This window comes from Natator depressus, chromosome 3 (genome assembly GCF_965152275.1).
Source record: "Natator depressus isolate rNatDep1 chromosome 3, rNatDep2.hap1, whole genome shotgun sequence".
Taxonomy (NCBI): domain Eukaryota; kingdom Metazoa; phylum Chordata; order Testudines; family Cheloniidae; genus Natator; species Natator depressus.
In genome coordinates, this window is record NC_134236.1 from 168105215 (window position 1) to 168131038 (window position 25824).

The window sequence follows — 25824 nt, forward strand, 5'->3', positions numbered from 1 at the left end:
TGTACATGGAGGCTCAACAACCCTTCCGTTCCCTGATGTGGCCCTTCCAGGTCAGAACTGAGGTAGCTGTAGGTAAAGCTTTTTCTGCTTGTGTGTATTTTTTGTGTGTAGAAGATTTCAGTATCCAAAAGTCTTAATGTGGCAAGTTTCATCAGCACTAAATTCACCATGAGTTTAGAATTGCTATCTGTAAATTAGTATAATGAAACCTCATTTAACTGAAACAGGGCCAGGTCCCCACTTACTGCTGACATAATTCGGTTTTAGATAATAAAGACACAATGCTTGGGAGAAGGAGCAGCAGAGAGGCTTCAAAAGCTGCCTGAAGCTGTGCTTGTGAGTAAGGCTATAATTTTGTCACAGAGGTTTTGGAAATCACGGAATTCATGACTTCCAAAGATCTCTGGAGCTCCCAGCCAGGCCCCTGCAACTGCCTAGTGGCTCCCATTTTTTGATGGGTATTTTTAGTAAAAGTCAGGGACAGGTCACTGGCTTCCAGGAATTTTTCTTTATTGCCCTTCACCTGTCAGTGACTTTTACTAAAAAAATATCAGTGAAAAAAATCTTAGCCTTACTTATGGATTATGGGGCTTGATCCGGTTCCATTCAAATAAGTAGGAAAATTTCCCATAGACTTGAATGGTGCAGGATTAAGCCCTGGAACACCTCCCATCTCCTTTGTCCCAGGTATGTACGCCTTCAGGAATCTCTGTCCTGAGCTGGCTGTTCATAAGCAGGGGAGCCAGCCAGATGGTTTGGAGTCCTATGCTCGTGGCTGGTGAAACCCTATGCACAGATTTCAAAACCTGTTAAAACTTTACCCAAGTTTATTCCCTCTTGTGTTGATATTATCTGTCCCTCATTGTGCTGAACTGGTATTTGCAGAAACATGATTTATTTTGGAGCTGCTAAATTCAGAATCACTGTGATATGCAATGTGTCTTGGCAATGGGAGGAAATTAGGAGAGGAGCATTTGCTGCTGTTCAAGAGCCCCAAGTGACAAATGTTTGTCACTGAACTGTTGCCTTTCCATAGTGAAGAACAGCAGTATCCCCTTGTTTTGCTGCCACGCACCTGATGTTTGAGCTGTGTTTTTCCACTTGCAGAAGTGAATGCAATACCACAAATATCCCTTAAAGAAAAAATGAACTCATTTTCCTTGTCCTAACCGTCTGAAAGTTTACAAGGGTGGGAGTGCCTGCCATGATAGAACCATGTATGTATTACACTGAAGTTTAAAGGGACACCACAAACTTGAAATTAAACTTTTAAAAAAAAGTTATAAGTATTGTCTGTACCACACCTCCCTCATTGATTGGTGTCCCTACCAATTTTGGGAGGGTTTACCATTTTATTTTCCTTTTTAAAAAAAAAATTGCAAAAACAAACTCACCTGATGCTGCATGCAAGACCCATGTGAACAACTCTGGAGTCTGTCTAAAGTGTAGCCAATTGGTTGACTGTCCTTGTAATTCAATAATAAAAATGTTTTTGAGACCAGGTAACCAAGCTTAGGCAATTTACTGTCTAAAGATCAAGTAGGACAGTATGAAAAGGAGGCATACATACTGTTGTACCAATAAATTAAAAACCAGCAGGATCTTATTAAAGGGAAAAAGGCAAAATACCACATTTATTGTGAATACAGAAAGAATCATAGTAAGCAGTTAGTTACAGCTGTAACGTAACATTCCATTCAATCTCATCTTTATTCACTCATTCATTCATACAAACACACACAGGTTCTGCAAGGTTGTTATCATAGTAAGCAGTTAGTTATAGCTATAACATTCCATTCAATCTCATATTTATTCACACATTCACACACACACACACACACACACACAGGTTCTGCAAGGTTGTCATCATAGTTACCAGCCTTAGAGTTGCTCATGCCAAGCCACTGGCCAGGTGGCCTGGACATGAGGAGGGAGCAGGGCCTTGTCAGATGCTCATCTGATGCTCCTGGAAGTTGGTTTGCAGAATCAGACCCCAAAGTTCTCACTTTTTAAGAGTCTATTTTTATAGGAATTTCTTCCTATGCCAGTCTATGGGAATTGCTTCATCATGCTGTTGCTGAATCAATCAGCAGATAGCACATTCCTGACGGCTCCAAGAAGTTATCTTGTTCTTTGGTTCTCCCATTCTTGAGGCTGTTGGGTGGATTCCAGTCTGCCCTCCGGGGGTCCTCTGGTTATTTCCACTTGACGCCTTCTTCAGCCGATGGACACTGGATTCTTAGGCTGGCACCTCCCTGATCATTCAGTTATTATCCACACCAAGCATCCATCCACATACATCCTCTATCTCTATTTTAATCACAATTGTTAATACAACAAAAGGGCGGGGAGTCTCTGGGTGCTGTTTCTGTTGTTAGAGTATTGCTTTGAGTCTCTGTGAATTGCTTTGAGAACAGACTCTGTCTTAGAATGTACTAACGCAATTAGCAGCTTGCAAGTTTCACACATAGAGGGAGAGAAACAGTACCAAAACCCAAGAGACCTCTTAATTAGTAATACCCTGGAATTTAAACTATGGGGAATCAAACTCATTTGTGATTTTAATACAGAACTTCTTTAATATGATCCAACAATACCACTCCTCCCAGGAAGTACTTCTCATGCGGTGTGTAGTTCAGCTTGCGCAGAAGGAGTGTTCCCCTATAGGCATTCAGAACCAGTCATATTTATACATTTCCTGAAAATAAATAAATTAAATAAATCTTGCAACTTTTTGGACAGTGGAAATGACTGCAGTTTAAAAAATTGACACTTGGCAAGGAAAAGGCCCTCGTTGGGCAGTCCCCTTTTTGAGAAATCTGTTGAAAAAGTGGTTTGACACAGTAAGAGTTAGGTGCCTGAGAAATTGCACTTTATATATGCATAATGTATTTTTTCGGGGAGGGAGAGAGGCCAGGCTTCAGAAGCACAGCGTTGAGGCAGTGTTATGCATTGGTGAGTTGTCAATTTAGCTGCATAGTGAAAGCATACTGAAATTATGCTTTCACAAAGGATCATATACTATGGTATTTCTCATGTGAAACTTAAAACCATAATCTTTTCCCTATAACCTCAGATATATGGATAGTATCTCTCAGTACTGTGTGTTAGTTTGTCTATATAGGTACATGACAGATGCTCTGTAAACTGATTCTGTGTTCAGGTAATCTGCTCCAAGTAGGATTCAGTTTATAATTTAAACAATTAATTCAGGGAGGGACAAAACTTTCTTGAGAGAGAGGATTTGCAAATGGTCAAGGAGCCGGTTAGGGACAGGTAGAATCTTCCAGGTGTGTGTTAAACAAATAGAGGAGGGTCTGTTGCTTCTCTCACTGTGGAGAGAGAGGGCAGGTTGTATGGTACCAGAAATATATCTCCCAATATCAGTCATCTGATTTGTTGAGTTGCGGTCCAGATGTAGAATTTAACTTTTTGTATTAAGGCTCAATTCACACTATATTGTAGCTGTCAGATATGGCCAAAAGCTCTGCATGTCTCCTGAAATCTGAGAGTGCAGTGCTGTCTGGAGTTCTGAGGATTCATAGATTCCAAGACCAGAAGGGACCATTGTGGTGATTTATTCTGATCTCCTGAATAACACAGGCCATAGAACTTCCCCAGAATAATTCCTAGAGGGTATCTTTTAGAAAAACATCTTATCTTGATTTAAAAATTGCCAGTGATGGAGAGTCCACCATGACCCCCCCGGTAAATTGTTCCAATAGTTAATATCCCTCACTGTTTAAAAAAATACACGCGCGCACGCGCGCACACACACACACACCTTATTGCCACTCTGAATTTGTCTAGCTTTGACTTACAGCCACTGAAGAGCCCATTAAAATATTTGTTCCCCATATAGGTTTTTGACTGTGATCAATTAAGATTGAGCTCCTTGAGTCTATCCCTGTAAGACATGTTTTCTAATCCTTTAATCATTTTCAGGACTGTTCTCTGAACTCTCTCCAATTTATAAACATCATTCTTGAATTGTTGGCACCAGAACTGGATACAGTATTCCAGCAGCAGTCACACCAGTGCCCAACACAGAGGTAATATAACCTCTCTACTCCGGCTGTACATTCCCCTGTTTATACATCCAAGGATCCCGTTAGCCCTTTTAGTGACTGCATTGCACTCGAAAGCTCATGTCCAGCTGATTCTCCACCACGACTCCCAAATCTTTTTCAGGTCACTGCTTCCCGGGATTGAGTTCCCCATTCTGTAAATATGACCTGCATTCTTTGTTCCTAGATGTGTATGTTTACATTTAACCGTATTAAAATGCATATTGTTTGCATATTGACTGCTTATCAAGCAGTCCAGATGACTCTCTATATTAGTGACCTTTCCTCTTAATTATTTACCACTCCCCCAATTTTTGTGTCCTCTGCAAACTATCAGTGATTTTTGCTTTCTAAGTCATTGATAAAGTGTTAAATAGCATAGGGCCAAGAGCCAATCTCTGCTGACCCCCACTAGAATCACACCTGTTTGATTCTCTATTTAAAATTACATTTTGAGATCTGTCACTTAGCCATCTTTTTATCTATTTCATGTGAGCCATGTTAATTTTACATCTGTTCCAGTTTTATAAATCAAAATGTCATGTGGTACCAAGTCAAATGCCTTATAGAAGTCAAGTATATTGCATCAACATTATGATCTTTACCAACCAAAGGAGGAGAAAATAAACGTCAAAAGGTGTCCTTTTGGTAGGGCTTGGAAATCCATGTTATGCACTGAGTACTGCTTCCTGTCTTCAGCGGGTATCCTGTTGCTGTGCTTAGTGCAGTTACTGTACAGATGATGGATGTGGGAGAGTAATAAGAGTGCAATTTACTGAGACTCCTGTGTGGTGAGCCCTTCTCTGGCTGGCTGAGAGAGCTGTTGCTGATGGCAGTCAAGGATTACTGTATTAAAGATATGGTGTTAACTTCTGTAGGACAGAGTGATAGAATATGTCTCTCTCTCTTGTGATGATGTAAAAAACTGGTATGTTGGTCAGCCAAGTAAGAAGTTCATGAGGTAGTGGATAAAGGTGCAGAAAAAAAACCCCCAAACAAACCAAAAAACCCACCAAACAAAAAACATGTTATCCAGTATTTTCCTTCTGAATGTAATAGAACTACTTTACTGCCTTTCCTCTCCTTGTAGTCCTTGCATCTAAGTGACCATCCGTTCAGCTGAGGAGGGATTCTACTCACTCGAGTCTTTCATTGCTCAGGCAACAGGCTTGTGTGTGTTTGTGTTTAAAGGTCTCTCATTTGAACTAAGTTTTTACCAAAATTTCATCGTCTGCTCTCCTGTAGGAGGTTGTCTCTTTCATTTCTGAGTTTAGTCACATTGTGACCATCAAGTCAAGAATGTTAATGTCTGCCTTCTGACCTCTTCTGATAGTTTTGCTTGTTCTTGTAAAGTTTGGATATCACAGCTGCTGACTAACATCCTCTCACCACTCTTGCCACACATATTTTTGGTCTCAGCTATACTAAATAATGACTAATTGTTCCTGTTCTTTGAGCAACTTGTTCTCTGAACCAACACTTTTTCTCCTACAAATAATTTTCTTAAGTTTCTTAAGTTTCTTAAGTTGAGAAATTGTAGGTAAGCTTATGTATCTTAGGATATTAAGCTTATTAAATTTACAGGGCTTTTTTTGTTTAACCAGAACAGTTACTTACGAATAAACATGGAGGTGAAACAAATGTGGAGACTAAAATTTGACGTTTTGGGCCACTTCTGCATCTAATGAGGGGAGACGGCTCAACTTGAAAGATGGGTCAAAAGTTTTATAGTGGGTTTTGAAGGCCCAAATATAGTGTGGTGACTGATATAAGAAAAGAGATTTATTTTGTGTGTGTATATGTTCCGGTAGATTATTTCAGTTGTTTTTACAGTGCTTGCTGATTAAAAGTTACAAACTGGGTTCCTGTTTTGCTCGGGGAAATGGCATTGCTAATCTAATGATTGTCCAGTGTTATGTGCTAGTTTAAATTGGCTTGCAGCTTGTAGGTTTCTATTTGTAAGACTTCTCGTAGCTTTAAAAATTTGATCAGATTTAAAGCTTTACTCTTTCCTTTTTTTTTTTCTTTTAATAGTAGTCGAATGGGGAGATGATGTTAAAGAGGTTTCAGAAGATGAAGCCATGATGTTGGTGAACCATCAAGCAACAGGAGATGTCTGCACGCTAATGATGTGCCTTCAGGATAAAGGCACGGTAGGCTATCATCAGGGAAATGGGCTATTCTCTGTGTATGCAGTTGTTGGTGAGGTGTATGTAACAATGAAACTGATAGGCAGCAGGTTTAAAACAAAAGGAAGTACTTCACACAATGCATAGTCAACCTGTGGAACTCCATGCCAGGAGAAGTTATAAAGGTCAAAAATATAACAGGGTTCAAAAAATAATTAGATAAGTTCATGGAGGACAGGTCCATCATTTGCTGTTAGCCAAGATGGTCAGGGATGCAACACCATGCTCAGGGTGTCCCCTAAGCCTCTGATTGCTAGTTTCTGGGACTGGACAGCAAGGGGATGGATCACTTGATAATTGCCTGTTCTGTTTATTCACCTGAAGCATCTACTGTTGGCCACTGTTGGAAGACAGGATACTGGGCTATATGGACCATTGGTCTGACCCAGTATGGGCATTCTTATGTTTTATGTATAAATCTGCCATTAATAACTTTTTCCTTTAGTATGTTACTCTCCTTTCCCCAGATGATTTTCCCCTCTCCTCTCCCCCGCACGCCCCCCCCCCAAAAAAACACCCCAACAACCCCACAACAAAACCCCACCCAACCCTGTATTAGGTTTTGGTTTTTTATGTGACAGCCAGTAGTTTAGAGCAGATTTCTGAGATTTCAAATATGGACTTCTTTAGAAGTGAGTTACAAGACAAATGTATGAGGCCTAATGTACATGAATTGTGAAGAGGCAAGTCTTCATATAGTTAATATTGAAGCAAACAGTCAATCATAAATGACTTTTTTTTTCCTTTTTCTCTTTCACGCCACCACACTTAACTCATTCCAACTTTTCTCAAAATAAACCAATACATGTGAAATTTCACAGATATGTTTTTATGCCAGGAGAGAATTTTTTCCCCAAAAAGTGTGAAATAAATTGGATGAGGCATTTCAGAGAGATGAGAGTTCAGAAATTGAAAGTGATCTCTTGTGACCACTTTATTGATCCTGTTTAAGTTGTCAAAATTACTTGGCCTCATTCTAAATTAGGCTTAATATGTTGGACTTGGCAAGGGCTGGTACCTTTTTGGCAGTTTTGTTAGTAATAGTTGTCATTGCAAAGTTTTCACGTGCATTATTGGTAAGGCTACGTTTTAGCCACTGGTGTTTTTAGTAAAAGTCACGGACAGGAAATATAAATTCACAGCCCATGGCCTGTCCATGATTTGTACTATTTACCCATAACTAAAACTTGGGTCAGGGCCCCGGGGTGCTCGGGGGTGGTGGTGGTCTGGGGGGTGCCATGGGTGCTGGGGAGGGTGGCCTGGGACCCCTGCTGGTGCTGGGGAGGAGGTGGGGGGCGGCGGTGTGAGACCATGGCTGGCTCTTGGGGGTGGAGGGGGTGCCCACCGGTGACACACGGATAGGGACCCCAGCTGGTGCTGGGGGGCACGGTTGGTGGGGCTGGTAGGCTCACTACCCAGCTCTGCATGTCCCTGCAACTCCTAGGGGGAAGGAAGGCCAGGTGGGCTCCGCACACTGCCCCTGCCAAGCTCTGGTTCTGCAGCTCCCATTGGCCAGGAACCGCAGACTATGGGAGCTGCGGGAGCGGTGCCTGCAAGCAGGGACAGTGTGCAAAGCCCCCTGGCTGCTCTGCGTAGGTCAGGAGTTGCTGGGTCATGCCAGCTGCTTCCAGGGAGCCTTCCCCTGCCTGCCCAGGTAAGTGCTGCCCTGCACCCCAACCCCCTGCCCTGAGCCCCCTCCCACACCCAAACTGCTGCTGGCCCAGGAGCTGCCAGAGTGTTCGGGTAGCCCCTCAGCCAGACACACCAGCTGCTGCAAAGGTCATGGAAAGTCACGGAATCCATGACTTCCATGACAGACATGCAGCCTTAATTATGGGCTATGTAGAGTTCATAGACGTCCATATGGCTCAGATGTTGGTGATCACAATGTGGGGAGTCCTATGAGGAAGGAGTAGTCTGAGGGGTAAGCAGGAGAGAGTGCCATACGTGGGTAGGCTAGGAAGAAAACGAGATGTACATAGCAGTTTCAAGAGACGACTACTCCAAATATATTGAATCCACTCTACATTCTCTTCTGTCCCCGCTATCCTAATGAAGCTTTCACAATGGAGGGAAGGAGGAGGCATGAGAAACACCTTGCAGTCTTTCCCCAGAGTCTCTGCACACCTTGTACCTTCACAGCAAACCCTGACTCTGAGCCATTCTTATATTTTTTTTTTTTTCCCCAAATAATGTAGGGAAATTCACAAGCATTTAAATTTGATTAAGATGGAGTTAAGATGTTATGTATACACACACACACACGTATCTATAAAAATAGGGGTGTCAAGCAATTAAAAAAAATTAATTGCGCTCATAAACAATAATTGAATACCATTTATTTAAATATTTTTGGATATTTTCTACATTTTCAAATATATTGATTTCAGTTACAACACAGAATACAAAGTGTATAGTGCTCACTTTATATTTTTGATTACAAATATTTGCACTGGAAAAACAAAAGAAATAGTATTTTTCAATTCTCATATTACAAGTACATTAGTGCAATCTCTTTATCATGAAAGGTGAACTTACAAATGTAGAATTATGTACAAAAATAACTGCATTAAAAAAAAAAAAACAATGTAAAACTGTAGAGCCTTCAAGTCCATTCAGTCCTACTACTTGTTCAGTCAATCACTCAGACAAACAAGCGTGTTCACATTTGCGGGAGATAATGCTGCCTGCCTCTAATTTACGTCACCTGAAAGTGAGAACAGGCCTTTGCATGGCACTGTTGTAGCTGACACAGCAAGATATTTATGTGCCAGATTCATATGTCCCTTCATGCTTCAACCACCATTCCAGAGGACATGTGTCCATGCTGATGACAGGTTCTGTTCAATAATGATCCAAAGCAGTACGGACTGATGCATGTTCGTTTTCATCATTTGAGTCACATGCCACCAGGATACGATTGATGTTCTTTTTTGGTGGTTCGGGTTCTGTAGCTTCCGCGTCAGAGTGTTACTCTTTTAATACTTCTGAAAGCATGCTCCACACCTTGTCCCTCTCAGATTTTGGATGGCACTTCAGATTCTTAAACCTTCAGTCGAGTGATGTCTCTATCTTTAAAAATTTCACATTGGTACCTTCTTTGTGTTTTGTCAAATCTGCTGTGAAAGTGTTCTGAAAATGAACATGTGCTGGGTCATCATCACAGACTGCTATAACATGAAATATATGGCAGAATGCTGGTAAAACAGAGCAGGAGACGTACAATTCTCCCCCAAGGAGTTTGTCACAAATTTAATTAACACATTTTTTAACGAGTGTCATCAGCACGGAAGCATGTCCTCTGGAATAGTGGCTGAAGCATACAAATGCTTAGCATATCTGGCTCGTAAATACCTTGCAATGTCGGCTACAAAAGTGCCCTGCGAACGCCTACTCTCACTTTCAGGTGACATTGTAAATAACAAGCGGGCAGCATTATCTCCTGCAAATGTGAACACACTTGTTTGTGTTAGCGATTAGCTGAACAAGAAGTAGGACTGAGTGGACTTGTAGACTCTAAAGTTTTACTTTGTTTTTGTTTTTGAGTGCAGTTATGTAACACAAAAAAAAATCTGCATTTGTAAGTTGCACTTTCACAATAAAAAGAATGCACTACAGTACTTGTATGAGGTGAATTGAAAAATACTATTTTTTAACATTTTTAGTGTGCAAACATTTGTAATAAAATTAATATAAAGCGAGCACTGTACACTTTGTATTCTGTGTTGTAACTGAAATCCATATATTTGAAAATGTAGAAAAATATCCAAAAATATTTAATAAATTTCAATTGGTATTCTATTGTTTAACAGTGCTATTAAAGCCACAATTAATTGCAATTAATTTTTTGAGTTAATTGCGTGAGTTAACTGCGATTAATCGACAGCCCTAATATATAACCAGAGAGAGAGAGAGAAAATAAAAAAATCAGTGACTTAATGGGAAAAGCTTTTCAGAGACTTTTGTCGTCCTCTGACGACGACAACATTGCCCTGGATATTCAAAGTTACGATTACATGGTATGCCTTCCCTCTCTCCCACAGCATTATAAAATATGGAAATGACCAATCAAGATTTACAGAATAACTTTAACTCCACCTCTGTGTCACAGGCCAGAAAACAAGTGAAAAACCATAGACTACATCATTCACAAACAAAGCACATTTAATGCACCAGTTACTCTGAAAATTGAGGAGGTGATATATTTGGACTACTTTAATTTTGTTTGTACTCTGCTGTAACATTTAAACTGCATTGTACCTGTCTTTACAATGATAGAGTGAACACTTCCTGCTTTCTTTAAGACCTTTGGGAATTTTCTAGAAATTTTACATTGCTTCACCAACTGTGACCGCATTTAGGGCTGTTCATTTGGGACAGTTCCCCAGAGGCACTCTGTAAAAGTGTAGATGTTCTGTCAATATGAGACTAAGTGTAGACATGTAACTACAGTGTCTTGTTTCAAACCTCTTAAAGATCAGACCAAGTCTTAAATAGTTTACATTTTTGAGAAATCTCTTAAGTATCCTTGATAACATATAAAGAAAACCAAAGTTACATACGTCCACGTTCTTTGACTCCATAGGCATCCTTTATAAATAAAGTAGATTTAATGGATTAAAGATATCCACAGGCTTCAAACTTCTTTAGGTTCCTATAAAATCTTCCATCAGAATGTCTCCATCTTACCCACAAGGTGTGATGAGTGCACAGAATGCTACAGAACAGAGGCAGAATTAAAGATTTTTTAGAAGTCCTTCAGTATTTGTTTCCATTCTTTCTGATATTGGTTATTGTTTTCTTTTTAACCTTAAGTCTGAATTTCCAAGCTTTCTCAAGTCTGTGGGTTTTGAGAGAACTACAGCAAGCTACAATCCTTCACTCTTAGATATGCATAGGTCCAGAGCTTAAGTATTGAATTGCCTTTTTTAGTTTGCATTTTTTAAAAATGTAAAATCTTAGTATGTGTTGAAATATTGCATGATTCATATAAGTAATTATAATAATTTGGAAAATCAATCTAGCTTATTCATAATAGAGTTGCTAAATCAAATGCTTTGAATTGCTTAAATCAGATCTCTAATCACTGAGAGTACAGTGTGACATTGGTCATTTCTTTTGAGCAGAAATCTGGAACACTAGAAAGGTAAAACAAATTGATATGGCCAAAAGAAATCATTACATAACTACTACTGTTAAAGTGAACTTAGGTTTTAAATATACCATTGAAATAGTCTTTCCCCCCCCCCCCTCTTTCTCTGGGCTTTGAGAACTTTCATACCATTGGTATTTGTCTGTTCTTAACAAATTGGTGGTGTCCCAGAAAGCTTTTTAGGTATTATTGTTTATTATTATTATTATTTATTATGATTAATCTAACTCTTATAGTGCTTCTCATCAGTAGATCTCAACGCACTTCTCAAAGGAGGTAAATATCAGTATCCACATTTCACAGATGAGGAAACTGAGGCACAAAGGTGAAGTGACTTTTCCAAGGTCACCCAGCAGGCTAGTGGCTGAGCTAGGAATAGAACCCAGGTCTTCTGAGTCCCAATCATTTTTTAAATCAAATAGATTTGGTGGTCACTATCCATTCACAACACTTTTTAAAAAAGAGGAGGTAAATTCAGAATTCTGAACTGTCTGACTTACTGCTGAAGATCAGGTTCTGCACATAGCAAGGGGGTGTGCTGCAGTGCTCTGAAAATTCACCAGCAGATTCTTGAGGGGCACATATTAGCAAAATGACAGTGTTTTAGAATCTATGACATACTGGAATGTTTGTTTATAAACAAAATATTCAAAAAACCCCCATCAATGTTAGCCTTCTCAAATTTAAATAGAAATGCTAATTAACTATAACACTTTCTGAAAACATTGTTCCAGATTTGCTTGCATGAATTGGGGAAACATGGGTCTCCTGTGAAGGGAATATTCCTATCAGTTGAAATTAAACTTTATTCCATATAATATAAGTTCATGCTATTCTGAAACCTTACAATACAATGACTCCCTCACAGGAGACACATGGGGGGGGGGGGGGGGGAGGAGGTGTACTGCTTCACCTTGTGACTCAGCAATGCCCACCAGACATGTCTGGACTTGTATTCTCCAAGCACATGGACTAAGGGTATAAAACAGAACAGGGTGGCCACATGTTTGGCCTTTCTCCTTCCCGCACTTATGCTGCATGAACATGAAAAAATGGGTGTTTATCATGCACACTGTAAGGAGAGTGATCACTTAAGTGATTTTTTTCATGTTCTGTGTGTATATAAATCTCCTCACTGTATTTTCCACTGAATGCATCTGATGAAGTGAGCTGTAGCTCACGAAAGCTTATGCTCAAATAAATTGGTTAGTCTCTAAGGTGCCACAAGTACTCCTTTTTATTGTATTATAACTCCTCTGCTGGACAATGACTGGTGATGTACGTTCAACACCCACCTGGGCATTGGTTACCTCCCTTGTCGTTGTCTCTGGAGAGCTAATATCTGTGCACTTCCCAAACCCACAGCATATTTTAGTGAAAACCATACAAGACAATTCTTATTTTATATGCATTAATGATACACATATTTAGATAGAACAATGACTTTCAGCAGATCATAACGTTTCTCTTGATACCTGACATGGCATGCTTCATATGAAATATCACAATTATATATGTGATGAATATGGGGGTTACAGGGCGCTCCCCCAATGTATAGAGTGTCACAGGGGCATACAGTGTGCCTGTGTAAAGTTACACCATGTGAGTAGCAAGGTAAAATTGTTCGCTGACTCTAAGGAGAGGGGTCGTATTTGTTCCTAGAAAACAAAATGGCACCTGATCCACTTTTCACTTTTGAAGAGCTAATACTGTTGTTTATGCGTTAGCTTGTGGGTTTGTTGTTGGTTTTTGAAAAGATGATCTCTCTAATGTCTGATTCTTTGCATGCAGTATATACTTACAAGTCCTTTTCTAAACTTTTTCAGGTTGTCCGTCAGATGATGTGGCTGATGGATCATATTTTTAAGTATACAAACTTTGGGATTGTATCGCTGATCCACGGAGACTTCTTTATAAAACAGGTAAACAATAGACGTATGGTAGTGCCTTGATTTATCCTTGTAGTCAATGCTCTGTTTTCCGTTAAGTTTTCTAGATCCAGAATTTCAGTGTGGCCTTCTAGGGTTTATTTGTGTAATTTCTGTAGTGGGAATTACAAGGTGAAATCCTTGTGCTGAAATGTACTTGCTAGAGATAGATCTAATATAAAATAAATTAAAATATTTTAATTCGTTTTTAGTTATTGTATTACTTAACATTTATATGATGATAGAGGCCTCAACCAGGAGGAGTCCCATTGTGCTAGGCCATGGTACAATTAGACAGTCAATTACAGGCTTTGCTTCAGAGTTTACAGTCTAACAGAGGTACATTGCCATAAATGTAGAATAATATAGTGCTGAATCAGGCCTGGAATACTGATAATGTGTAAACATCAGTGACTCTTGTTTGTTGGCTGTATTATCCTAAAAGCTGACAGATAAATGCTTACTGAGATTTTCTGTATTACTTTTTCGTTTGTTAAATGCAGAGCAAACCATCCTCCAAGAATAAGAAAATGTAAAAAAGGTTTGGTAGCTAACATTGATCTGATTCCAGTTATGCAAAGTATGACATTCAATATATACACTTCTTCCCCTCCACCCGCCTTATTTATTTGTCTGGGTTAGGGAGGGGGCAGGCAGGGTGTAGGGTAACTGGGATATTGTAACTTTGAGGAAAGAGGCTAATCTGTATTTAGAATGGAGTGACTGAGGATCTGTTTGAAAAAATATAAATTTCAGATCAGATTTTCAGTTAGGAGATAAGAGGGGTGCCTAGCAAATTACAGGCACGATTATATAATAAAATAACCTCCAGTGGTGGGCCTATAGTGCTTGTGGATGACCTTTGGTTATATGATAGTACTCTTTGTGCATCTGAGAGAAGAACTGAACCTGACACGTTTTAAAATATCGATCTTTCTATCTCTTGTATTTACTTACATTTAGCACACATACAAGACAAATACTGAGTTATGTATGCTAGAGGGCAGAGGCAGATTTGCTAATAGGTTATACATTTTAGGATATTTTTGGATGTTTTTGTTGCTCTTCCATCTACCTAATGTAACCAATGTGTATTTGAACTTAAATTGAAAGATTATTAAGCTGCAAAAACAATGTTTATCCTCTGTAAAAGGTTATGGTACTGCAGACCTCAAATTTTCATTAATCAGAGATGTATGCTATCTGGAATCTGAGTACAAACAGTGAAAGAGAAATGTATCTTTTTCTTTTGTAATTGTTTTTCTGATGGGCATATACATCACTGGCATACAATATTTTTCATTGCAAAAGTAGCTACAAAAACCCCTATAATCTTCTTTGAGCATTGATCATGGTATCATAATAATGAAAATGAACTCCCCTCCCTCCCTCTCATGAACAGGTTTACTTGCAGTAACAAGAGTATTTGTTTTTTTCAAAGGGGGTGACTAGTGCTCTTTTTTCACCTAATAACTGGCCTGCTATTAGTGTAAATTTCATTTTCTAACTTGTCCGCTCCTGGGATAGGAAGATGCATGGTGCCCTCAAGGAACTGTGACCCAATGGGTTTCTGTTACTCCCATGCTCTCCCTCCACAAAAGATCAAGACTATTGCTTGTGCTACAGAACTACTAGTCACCAGCTAGAAGAATGCAGATCCTAAAGCAACTGTCTAATCTTCGGTTTCAGAGTGGTAGCTGTTAGTCTGTATCAGCAAAAAGAACGAGGAGTACTTGTGGCACCTTAGAGACTAACAAATTTATTTGAGCATAAGCTTTCGTGGGCTAAAACCCACTTCATGGGATGCATGCAGTGGAAAATACAGTAGGAAGATATATACACACACAGAGAACATGAAAAAATGGGTGTTGCCATACACTAATGAGAGTGATCAATTAGGGTGAGCTATTATCAGCAGGAGAAAAAAACCTTTGGTAGTGATGATCAGGATGGCCCATTTCCAACAGTTGACAAGAAGGTGAGAGTAACGGGGCGGGGGGGAAGCAAGGGGAAATAGTTTTACTTTGTGTAATGAGACATCCACTCCTAGTCTTTATTGAAGCCTAATTTAATGGTGTCCAGTTTGCAAATTAATTCCCATTCAGCTGTCTCTCGTTGGAGTCTGGTTTTTGACTTTTTTTTTTGTTGTAGTATTGTGACTTTTAGGTCTGTAATCAAGCGACCAGGGAGATTGAAGTGTTCTCCGACTGGTTTTTGAATGTTCCAATTCTTGACGTCTCATTTGTGTCCATTTATTCTTTTACGTAGAGACTGTCTGGTTTGGCCAATGTACATGGCAGAGGGGCATTGCTGGCACATGATGGCATATATCACATTGGTGGATGTGCAGGTGAACGAGCCTCTGATAGTGTGGCTGATGTTATTAGGCCCTGTGATGGTGTCCCCTGAATAGATATGTGGACAGAGTTGGCAATGGGCTTTGTTGCAAGGATAGTTTCCTGGGTTAGTGTTTTTGTTGTGTGGTGTGTGGTTGCTGGTGAGTATTTGCTTCAGGTTGGGGGCTGTCTGTAAGCAAGGAGTGGCCTGTCTCCCAAGGTCTGTGAGAGTGAGGGATCGTCCTTCAGGATAAGTTGTAGATCCTTGATGATGCGCTGGAGAGGTTTTAGTTGGGGGCTGAAGGTGACGGCTAGTAGCGTTCTGTTATTTTCTTTGTTGGGCCTGTCCTGTAGTAGGTGACTTCTGGGTACTCTTCTGCTCTGTCAGTCTGTTTCTTCACTTCCGCAGGTGGGTATTGTAGTTGTAAGAACGCTTGATAGAGATCTTGTAGGTGTTTGTCTCTGTCTGAGGGGTTGGAGCAAATGCGGTTGTATTGCAGAACTTGGCTGTAGACAATGGATCGTGTGGTGTGGTCTAGATGAAAGCTGGAGGCATGTAGGTAAGTATAGCGGTCAGTAGGTTTCCGGTATAGGGTGGTGTATATGTGACCATCGCTTATTAGTACTGTAGTGTCCAGGAAGTGGATCTCTTGTGTGGACTGGTCCAGGCTGAGGTTGATGGTGGGATGGAAATTGTTGAAATCATGGTGGAATTCCTCCAGGGCTTCTTTTCCATGGGTCCAGATGATGATGATGTCATCAATGTAGAGCAAGTAGAGTAGGGGCGTTAGGGGACGAGAGCTAAGGAAGCATTGTTCTAAGTCAGCCATAAAAATGTTAGCATACTGTGGGGCCATGCGGGTACCCATAGCAGTGCCGCTGACTTGAAGGTATACATTGTCCCCAAATGTGAAATACTTGTGGGTGAGGACAAAGTCACAAAGTTCAGCCACCAGGTTTGCTGTGACATTATTGGGGATACTGTTCCTGAGGGCTTGTAGTCCATCTTTGTGTGGAATGTTGGTGTAGAGGGCTTCTACATCCATAGTGGCCAGGATGGTGTTTTCTGGGAGATCACCAATGGATTGTAGTAACTGTAATCAGGCATCAAGAATTATAACATTCAACAACCAGTCGGAGAACACTTCAGTCTTCCTGGTCACTCAATTACAGACCTAAAAGTCGCAATATTACAACAAAAAAACGTCAAACAGACTCCAACGAGAGACTGCTGAATTGGAATTAATTTGCAAACTGGACACCATTAAATTAGGTTTCAATAAAGAGTGGAAGTGGATGGGTCATTACACAAAGTAAAACTATTTCCCCATGCTTATTTCCCCCCCTTACTGTTACTCTCACCTTCCTGTCAACTGTTGGAAATGGGCCATCTTGATTATCACTACAAAAAGTTTTTTTCTCCTGCTGATAATAGCTCACCTTAAAGGATCACTCTCATTATAGTGTGTATGGCAACACCCATTTTTTCATGGTGTGTGTGTGTGTGTGTGTGTGTGTGTGAGTGTGTGTGAGTGATCTTCCTACTGTATTTTCCACTGCATGCATCCCATGAAGTGGGTTTTAGCCCACGAAAGCTTATGCTCAAATAAATTTGTTAGACTCTAAGGTGCCACAAGTACTCCTTTTCTTTTTGTCTAATCATGGTTCAGCTGTCATTTTAATGGCCTATCAGAAAAAGGAGAGTGTGTTTCAAGGACTTTTGCTGCTTTTGTGGCCCTACCATCTGTTTACTTTTCTCTACTTCTTAGCCACTACTTAACTCTTTCAAATGGTCCTCCCCAAATCACAACTTTTTCAGGCTGTCTAGTATGATGGTATCTGAGAGCATCCAGTGCTTGCTGGGTGTTGTTTCATCCATATCCTTGAGGGGTTGGGAAGATCTGACCTCTAAAACATGAAGTTCCTTGAATGCAATTCACTTTTGTTACCAGACTCACATGGGCCCATGTAAACTTTATGGAGTGTGTGTAGGGGCTTGGCAAATTAGGAGATAATCACCTGCTGCATGCTTCCTGACCAATGCAGTATTTAAGAAGCAATCTGGTGAGTGTATCTTTAAAGTACAGGCAAGTTTGGAAGCTTGTGATTTCAAAATCTGTGCAGAAATGTCTTTATAATAAGTCACCTTTCTCCATCCCGCCCCATCACCATGCCTCAGTGGGTCACAGCTGAGGACATCAGATTCAAGACAAACTGCTGAGAAATAGGGCAGATTCACCCCAAAACTGGTGGTTATTCTATCATACGATGTACCAAGACAGTAACAAAAGTAAACTTCTGTCTTACCACACTGGTTAACAACAAGTTAAAAATGCCGTCGCCTGAGGTATTCCAGCCCTTATTTCATAGGTGCCAACTCCGTGGGTGCTCCAGGGCTGGAGCACCCCTGGGGAAAAATTAGCGGGGGCTCTGCACCCACCGGCAGCCAAGCTCCCCCCTCCTCTCCTCCTCCCCCCCCCCCCATAGCACTGTGTCCCCTCTCCTCCCCCTCCCTCCCAGCGCTTCCCGCCCCCCCCCCCCCCCTCGCATGCCTAACAGCTGTTTGGCGGCACTTAGGACTTTCCGGGAGGGAAGGGGAGGAGTGGGGACGTGGCATGCTCAGGGGAAGAGGCGGGGCAGGGGTTGGGACTTGGAGGTAGGGGGTGGAATAGGGGTGGGGACTTTGGGGAACAAGTGGAATGGGGGTGGGGTGAGGGCGGTGTAGGGGCGGGAAGAGGCGTAGCCAGGGTGGGGTGTGGGGGGGAGTTGAGCACCCACTGGGCAGAGGGGAAGTCTGCGCCTATGCCTTATTTCATCACCCAAACACTAGACTTTGTTATTGAAAACCAATGTTATCAAACAAAGGGGTCTTCTGATCTCAAGAGAACAGCCACATAGCCAGGTCAATATATAACTCAGCTCTTACCCAATAAATATGCAGTTGCCAATCCTTTAGTAACTAAAACATAAAGGTTTATTTATAAGGGAAAAGAGGAAGAGAATTAAAATGGTTAATAGATCATGAACATACAATCATTGCAAATTTCTTATCTTAGGTTTGTAGCAGTGATGGAACAAACTGCTGGCTTGTAAAGTCTCAGGTAACTTCCAAAAGATTGGAAGGTCCTCAGTCCATAGTCAATATGTTCCTTTCAGTTGTAAATCCACAGTCCAGAGAATCAAAGCAGGAAAGAGGCAGCATGGAGATGATTCAAGGTTTTTTTATACCCTCTGCCATGTGGATGGAATTTTACTGTCCCAAACAAAATACACAGCACAGGAAATGTACAGGCAACAAGATGAAGTCCAGGGTCACATGAGCACATCACATGCCCTTCCATGGCTTGCTGACTCAGAGGGACCAGCCATTGGCCACTTGGAGGCTAAGATGTCTGCAGGAAGAGTCATCTGGATGGAATGAGTTTCTTTTATGGCCTCATTGTGAGAGTTAATTGCCTTTAATGGGCCATGAACACACAGCTGTCTGGCTTGAGTGTACCTGATGGGTGTTACCCCAGGAACAAACATATTTGGGATTCAAATGTGTGTGTGTGTGTGTATGTATATATATATCTCCAATATTCAAAACTTCAGATACAAAAGTGATATATGCATATAAACAGGATAATTTTATTTAGCAAATCACAACTTTTACATTGACACCTTACATAGTATAATTTATACAAGATTTGTTGCAGTTGTCTAACAATGGCAATATTGATATACGTGGTCAGACTTCAATCATACAGAATTCCCCCCCTGCATAACACAATAAAAGCAACCCCCTAAAAACTAGTGAAAGCCATCAGTACGGTGGAGTTTCTAGGTAAAGCCATCTTTGAGTTGTCACAAGCCAAAGTAGCATTAGGAAAATATCCCTAGTGAGAATAGCTCAGTTCTTGGACTTCCATATCTCTCAACTGTCTTACCAGATTTGCCTCAGGCTTCTCAAAATAATGCCACCTTGGCATCCTATGGAGGTGAGGATGGATTGCTTTTGAATTTGGAGGGGCAGGGAGGAAATTGAGTTTTTAGCAGAAGACCAGTCTTCAGCATTAACTTTGCAGAAACTAGCTTTTCTTCATAATTCGTTACACCTGTAATTAAAATTACTTACTCATTTTTATATTGACCATATAATCCATAATTTTTGTCATTGGTATTTAAATATACATTGTGTAAATGTATTGTGTGTGTACATAGTGTATTTAAGCAACAATGTACAAGCCAAGATATGATTGTATCCTTGGGTTCTGGTGTAGCTGAGATATAGGGCCAAATTCTCAGCAGTGTAAAATGATTAGGTCCATTGACTTCAATTAAGCTATGCCATTTTATACCAGATGCAAATCTGGCTCATAAAGCCTGCTCGTTGTGACTTCTTACAACAGTTGAGGATTGAGAGAATTGCAGCTGAAGAGCCCAAACCTTCATATGATTCCAGGGGCCTCTTAACGAGTGAGGGTTTGTAAGGTTTGGCCCCAGATTTCTATCACAACTTTACTTGCCCACTCTTCTACTCAAGAAGAGAAAGTCAGGACCTGATATTTTATATCTTAAAAAAAAAAAAATCAATTTTTTTTAAAAGGTCATTTTGAGACTGTATTAATATATCAAAAAGTAGTAGTAAAGGGAAGAAGCACAGTCATTTTTTACTTACCACTTCAGGTTTAATAACTACCAGAGTCCCCAGACTAGCTACCTTAGTGCCAACTTTTTACCCTTCTAATATCTTGTTGTCCTGAGTAATGCTTTGTGTTAATGGTGTAGTCTTTTTTTGGCACAAAAGGAATGACTCGTCTTAGATAGCTGCAAAGGTTAGCAAGGAATTTATTTAGAGCTGTTTACAAATCAGACTCTTGTCCTCTAAATAGAAGAGATAACAAAACATAATTTCAGAATCACACACCAAAAAATGAATCTGTGCCAGTAGCTGCCTACCTCTATAGAATGCCAGAATGTAGCTTGTGGTGCCTCTCTCTCATCTAACAGCAGTTTTGTTTAGAAACAATAATATGAATGTTTATGCTTGCTGGCCTGAATGTTTTTAGGGAATTCCTCCTAATTGAAATTTCTCATATAATCGCCATATTTTATATTATATAAATTAATTTCAGATTACTTATGATGATTCTTTTTAAGAAACGAACTCTTTTTTTCTTGGCAAACTTTTACTTTATTTAAAATGAATACCTCTAGTTTTTGTCTTATTTCTTCTTTCAGTTATCAAAAGCCTACTTTATAAATGCTGAATGCTGGTACATTATTTATACATATTGCAAACCTACTCTTTAAAACCATGACCAAGGGGGGAAATGCCCTCATTTTACAGTGCAGTTCTAATCCTATTTAAAAATAGTGTCTTCTTACAGAGAAGATCTTTCCCTGGTGTATTCATTGTCATAACTGCTAGCTTTAGCAAACAAATAAGCAATACGTTCAGGTAGCCCAACTATGGGAGAATGGGAAGAGTTCTGTGTTTGGCTTGTATGCTATCAACAGAATTAAATTCTAGTCTCAGTTAAACCTTTGCAACCCTACTGAAGGAAAGAGACCAGTACTGAAGAACTTGTCCCATTCCTTTGTATTGAAGATAATGGGATTGCACAAGGGTGAATGCAGTGAGAGCAGAGTTTTGTCTTGCAACCACTTTATTATGAGTGGTGGTGTGTAAACCGTCTTGACTTTGGATTCCCGTTGGGTTTGCAGTTGCAATAAAAACTTTTTTTTTTAACATGTAAACTTGGGCAAATTTGATCAGAGGACCGTTAACAGATAGTGGTCTGCGGTTCCATATTTATTATGTCATACGGAATCCTTTTTAACAGTATAACTGCACTTTAAAGATTACACTTAAAAAAGAGAACTGGTCAGAATGGCAGTGTTACTCTCACTTCTGAAAACCTCTCTTCGTCTCTTATGAGGGTGGCATTGAGTTGACCATCCGTGGCTGCCTTTGGGAAAATAGTATTTATGTTGGCATTGAAGGTTTATTATGTAGCATTTTGAGAAAAAACAGAGTTTAAACATTATTCTAATTGATAGATTTTTAGGATTTTTAAAAATCTGCTTAGATTTTAAGACTACTTAAAATATCACTAACCTTTCTCTCCTCCCCCTCCCAGGGAAAAGCTCACCGTGACCAGCAGCTTGTGCTCCTAAAGGAGCATCTAGACAAACATTACAGGAGCCGTGACCGGAAGTGGATTGTACTGTTTCCAGAGGGCGGCTTTCTTAGGAAAAGGAGGGAAACAAGCCAGGCATTTTCCAAGAAAAACAATTTGCCATTTCTTACACATGTCACCCTACCAAGACTGGGAGCAACACAAGTTATTCTGAAATCACTTGTAGCTCAGCAAGAAAATGGAACCCCAGCAGGTGGAGATGCAATGATAGCAGGTAGGAATTGTTGTTATGAAATTTCAAAATAGCTATTGTTCAACGTGAATACATAGTTATTAAATAAAACTTCATAATGCTTTGAGTTAGAGGTCTTTTTCCAGCCAGATCACTACCTGAATGTGTGAAATCTTGTTCAAAATATGCTGAAAATTCTAATTATCGTAAGTATTGGTTGACGATAATATTTTTTCAAAATTTCTTAGCATTTGCACTTTGGTTTCAGTCCTTTGTTTTTGGAACTTGAAAGATATTTTTGGTTGTATTCTCTGACTTTCTGTTCTATTTAGATTTTTATACTCTGCACCCATCATAGTGGTATTGAATGACCAACCGGATGTATGGAGATTCACTCCACTAATTCCTTACTCAGAGATGAAACTATAGAGTCTGGTTTGGAATACGCAGACTAGTGGGTTCATGTGTGTCATAGATAACAGTACGTAACATCTTTGGTATGTTGTATGCAAGTGGCTAATTTAAAATATTGTTAAGTAGGGAGTTTACAAGGGGCTTTAACAGATTGAAGAACCAAGATGCAGCAGCTCTGACACTCAGTATTCATGATGGAAGCCTGCTCAATATAGCAATCAGGAGGTGACTGGGAATCAGGACTTCTCTGTATAGTCATGGTTCTCTCTTCATATATAACTTTAAGTAGGATAATAGTAGCACTTCTGCAGCAAAATTGCTTCAAATCCTTCCATAGTGAACAAATTAATCATGCATGTTTAACTCTCATACCAAGTATCACACGATTCTAGAATCACCTAGCGGCTTTTAATTTTCATAGCGAACATCATGCATATCTAGAGGTGATTATAGAGGAAGCCTATACTCTGCAAACACTGAGATATAGGATCCATAAACATCACACTTTTACTGTTTACATTTATCAAAAACATGGCATCTTCCTTATCCCTAGAAAAAGAAAACTAGATAAGAGAGACATGCCTGTAAATGGCTATGTTTTGAATAGCCATTAACAACCATCTTCTAATAAAAGAGACTTTCTAGGTTGAAATAATCTTTCTGCCTTAAGATTCCTCTTCTGATACCATCTGTCTATTTCCTCTCTGTGCTGTATTCAGAAACTTGAATGCAGAGCTTTTGTTCCAGAATACATGGATCTGACTCTTATAAATGAGACTGCTTCATTGGTTCCCTCCGTTAATAACTGATTTATTGGAGTAGTTTCCTTCCTTCGACTTTGTGTCGGGGAACTGAGTAATAGAAAAAATAATCTCTCTTCTCTCTACCCCTCTTATATAAAAGATCTCAAACACCTCTCCCCCAATCCCTTTCTCCTTCCTTCCACTGGCTGCCTTTTAAGAGTCTGGCTTTTTTCCTCCTATTTCTGATAATACCACAGATGTCATACTTGCAATTTCCCCCATTCCGATAGGGAGATGCATTATGGGAATTTTATTGCAACATGCAATGTAGGCAGTCTATTTTTCCTTCATCAGTGTGTGTTCATGAGTTAAGAATTTTCCTTTTCCCACTGAAACTGTGCTTTCTTCTCCTCCAAGTATTCCCAGGAAATTTATATTATTATACTTTCTAATTTTCTCTCCTGGCTTTTATAACTTTTTATTGCAAAATTTATTATCTTATCATGTCATGTTTGTTTCATTTTGATCTTCGTCCAATGTTTTCTGCTTTAACTCTACAGCTTTTACTGTATCCCGTACACTTTTGTGATTAAACTTTTCATTTTGAGTCTTGAGATGTGAAGGGTTGTTTCATATCTGTTTTATGGTGGAGCAGTTCTAAGAAATCAATAATACTACTTTTTGTCCTGGAGTGTTTGCACTGGAGAGGGAATAATGTGACCGTGTAACCCAGGACCCTAGTGGTGGGGGTTGATAGTTGTGGCTTTAAATCTGTCTAGTCACTTAAGTTTTTTTTTGCTTTTTGGCATTTTCAAACAGTCAGTGGGTTTAGATCTATCTTGACTATAATTATGGGATTTCCATCACTCATAGTAGAGGCAGTGGTTTTTTCCATATTGAAACTAGTGTTATGTGTAACTGTACCTAAAGAATTATACATCATAACTAAATCTGAGAGTAGGGATTCATCCTTTGCTTTATGAAAACCCGGCACATCAGTTATTGTTTGTTTTTTTTTTTTTTTTTGTTTTGTTTTCAAAACAGTGTGGGGATTGGTCTTCAAGTATATATGCAAAAGGATATATTGAAATAGATAGAGAAGACTGGGAGCAAACCCTATTGATGAAAGTAACCTTGCCTACCTAGGAAATGGGAAGAGATGGCCTACTGATAGGGGTTGATTTTTATTTTGGAGATAGAAGTGTTCTGATTTAAAATGAATTGCAAGTTGAGCTGTGTGAATTGCATCCCTTAATACTTGGGGTTCTTCTCTCCAACTACATACAGAATGGAGACAGAATCAATTCTCTGAGATGATCTAAAGGAAAACCAATTTTTATTTAACAAACAATGTTATGGGGGGAAAGAGCATTTGCCTATGCTAAACTTTCCTAAAAGAAATTACAAACTCTCTTCTTTGGAAAGTGTAAAACTACAGCTGACCAAATGCTAATAAATAAGCAACAGAGAATAATCCACCAGTGGCAGGAGCGTGGACTAAATGACCTGTTAGGTGCACTCTATTTCTAGATTCTGTGAATAAAAGCTAATAAGTGCTGCTTTATAACTTTGCTTACCAATGAGATATGCTTTTTTAGAACAGTGTTTTGTGGTATATGTAACTAGTATGATTTCCCTCCCCCTTCACCCCCTGGTGGCTGATGACTTCACCCTCACTCCTTGGCCACAGAGACAGTTATGAAAAGCAAAAATCCTAGTATTGGTACATTTCCCCACCTGCTGCCATGCATCCAAATAAACAAGAAGATAAGACACCTTCAAGGCTCCCTTGTGTGATGCTTAAAAATAATCATGAATGCAGAAAAACATTCTAATGTTGTCTTTAGAATGTAAGCTTTCTTTTAAGAAAAATGAGTTTATATCCAGTTCCTTTGTTGAGAGCCATTTGAGAAGGACAATGTGCTGTTGTCCTTTCTACCCAGCTTTTTAGAAAAGACTTCATAGTTTTGCTTCTGCTGTTATACATTTGAACTCACTTGTCTCCCTAGAGACTTGGCAGATAATTCACTGCTCATTCTGGCCTCTTATAAGTTGTGATACAAGGTTAAAGATCTTACTAGGATTTTTTAATACGTTCATGTTTCTTACAGCTTTACAATCACATACATTACAACTAAAATAATGTATAACAGTGGACCGGAAAATCACTTGTGCAGTAAGGGCAATACCACAAAAATGGATAAACTTTCAGTCGCCATCTTACTAACATATAAGGGCTAAGATCCCTAAAATTGAGACTAAACAAAATAGTAGAGGAATTTATCAGAAGGCTGTTTCACTACATTGAAACAGTCTTTTCACTCATGCTCTTTAAATTAAAAGTTTTGACTTTAAGTAAACATATCTATTTTATTACAGCTAGCTAAACCAAAAAAGACCACACATAACTCATCATCCCGTGGCTAAAAAACAGCTCAGTACCTTGCTTTCTAAAATAACCATCCACATCACTTTTCATAGATTTCATAAGAAGCAGTAAAAACATTCAGACAACTCTGAGCATAACAAAAATGATCAGCTGTTAATAAGTTTGAATACGGTTATTAAAGGAAACAATTATATATATCAGCAAATGTTTGCCTTAATTTAAGTTCATCACTTGCAATTTCTATGAAGT

The 25824-nt window shown here is 39.5% G+C and overlaps 1 protein-coding gene across 5 annotated transcripts in view; it reads left to right on the plus strand.

Moving 5' to 3' along the window:
- Positions 1–25824, plus strand: part of LPGAT1 (lysophosphatidylglycerol acyltransferase 1) — a 143953-nt gene that overhangs the window by 55533 nt on the left and 62596 nt on the right. For all 5 annotated transcript variants that reach the window (XM_074949300.1, XM_074949302.1, XM_074949303.1 and 2 more), the window contains 3 exons: positions 6102–6220; positions 13235–13330; positions 21798–22071. In XM_074949300.1, the coding sequence (XP_074805401.1) occupies positions 6102–6220; positions 13235–13330; positions 21798–22071 (489 nt within the window). The remainder of the gene's footprint in view (positions 1–6101; positions 6221–13234; positions 13331–21797; positions 22072–25824) is intronic.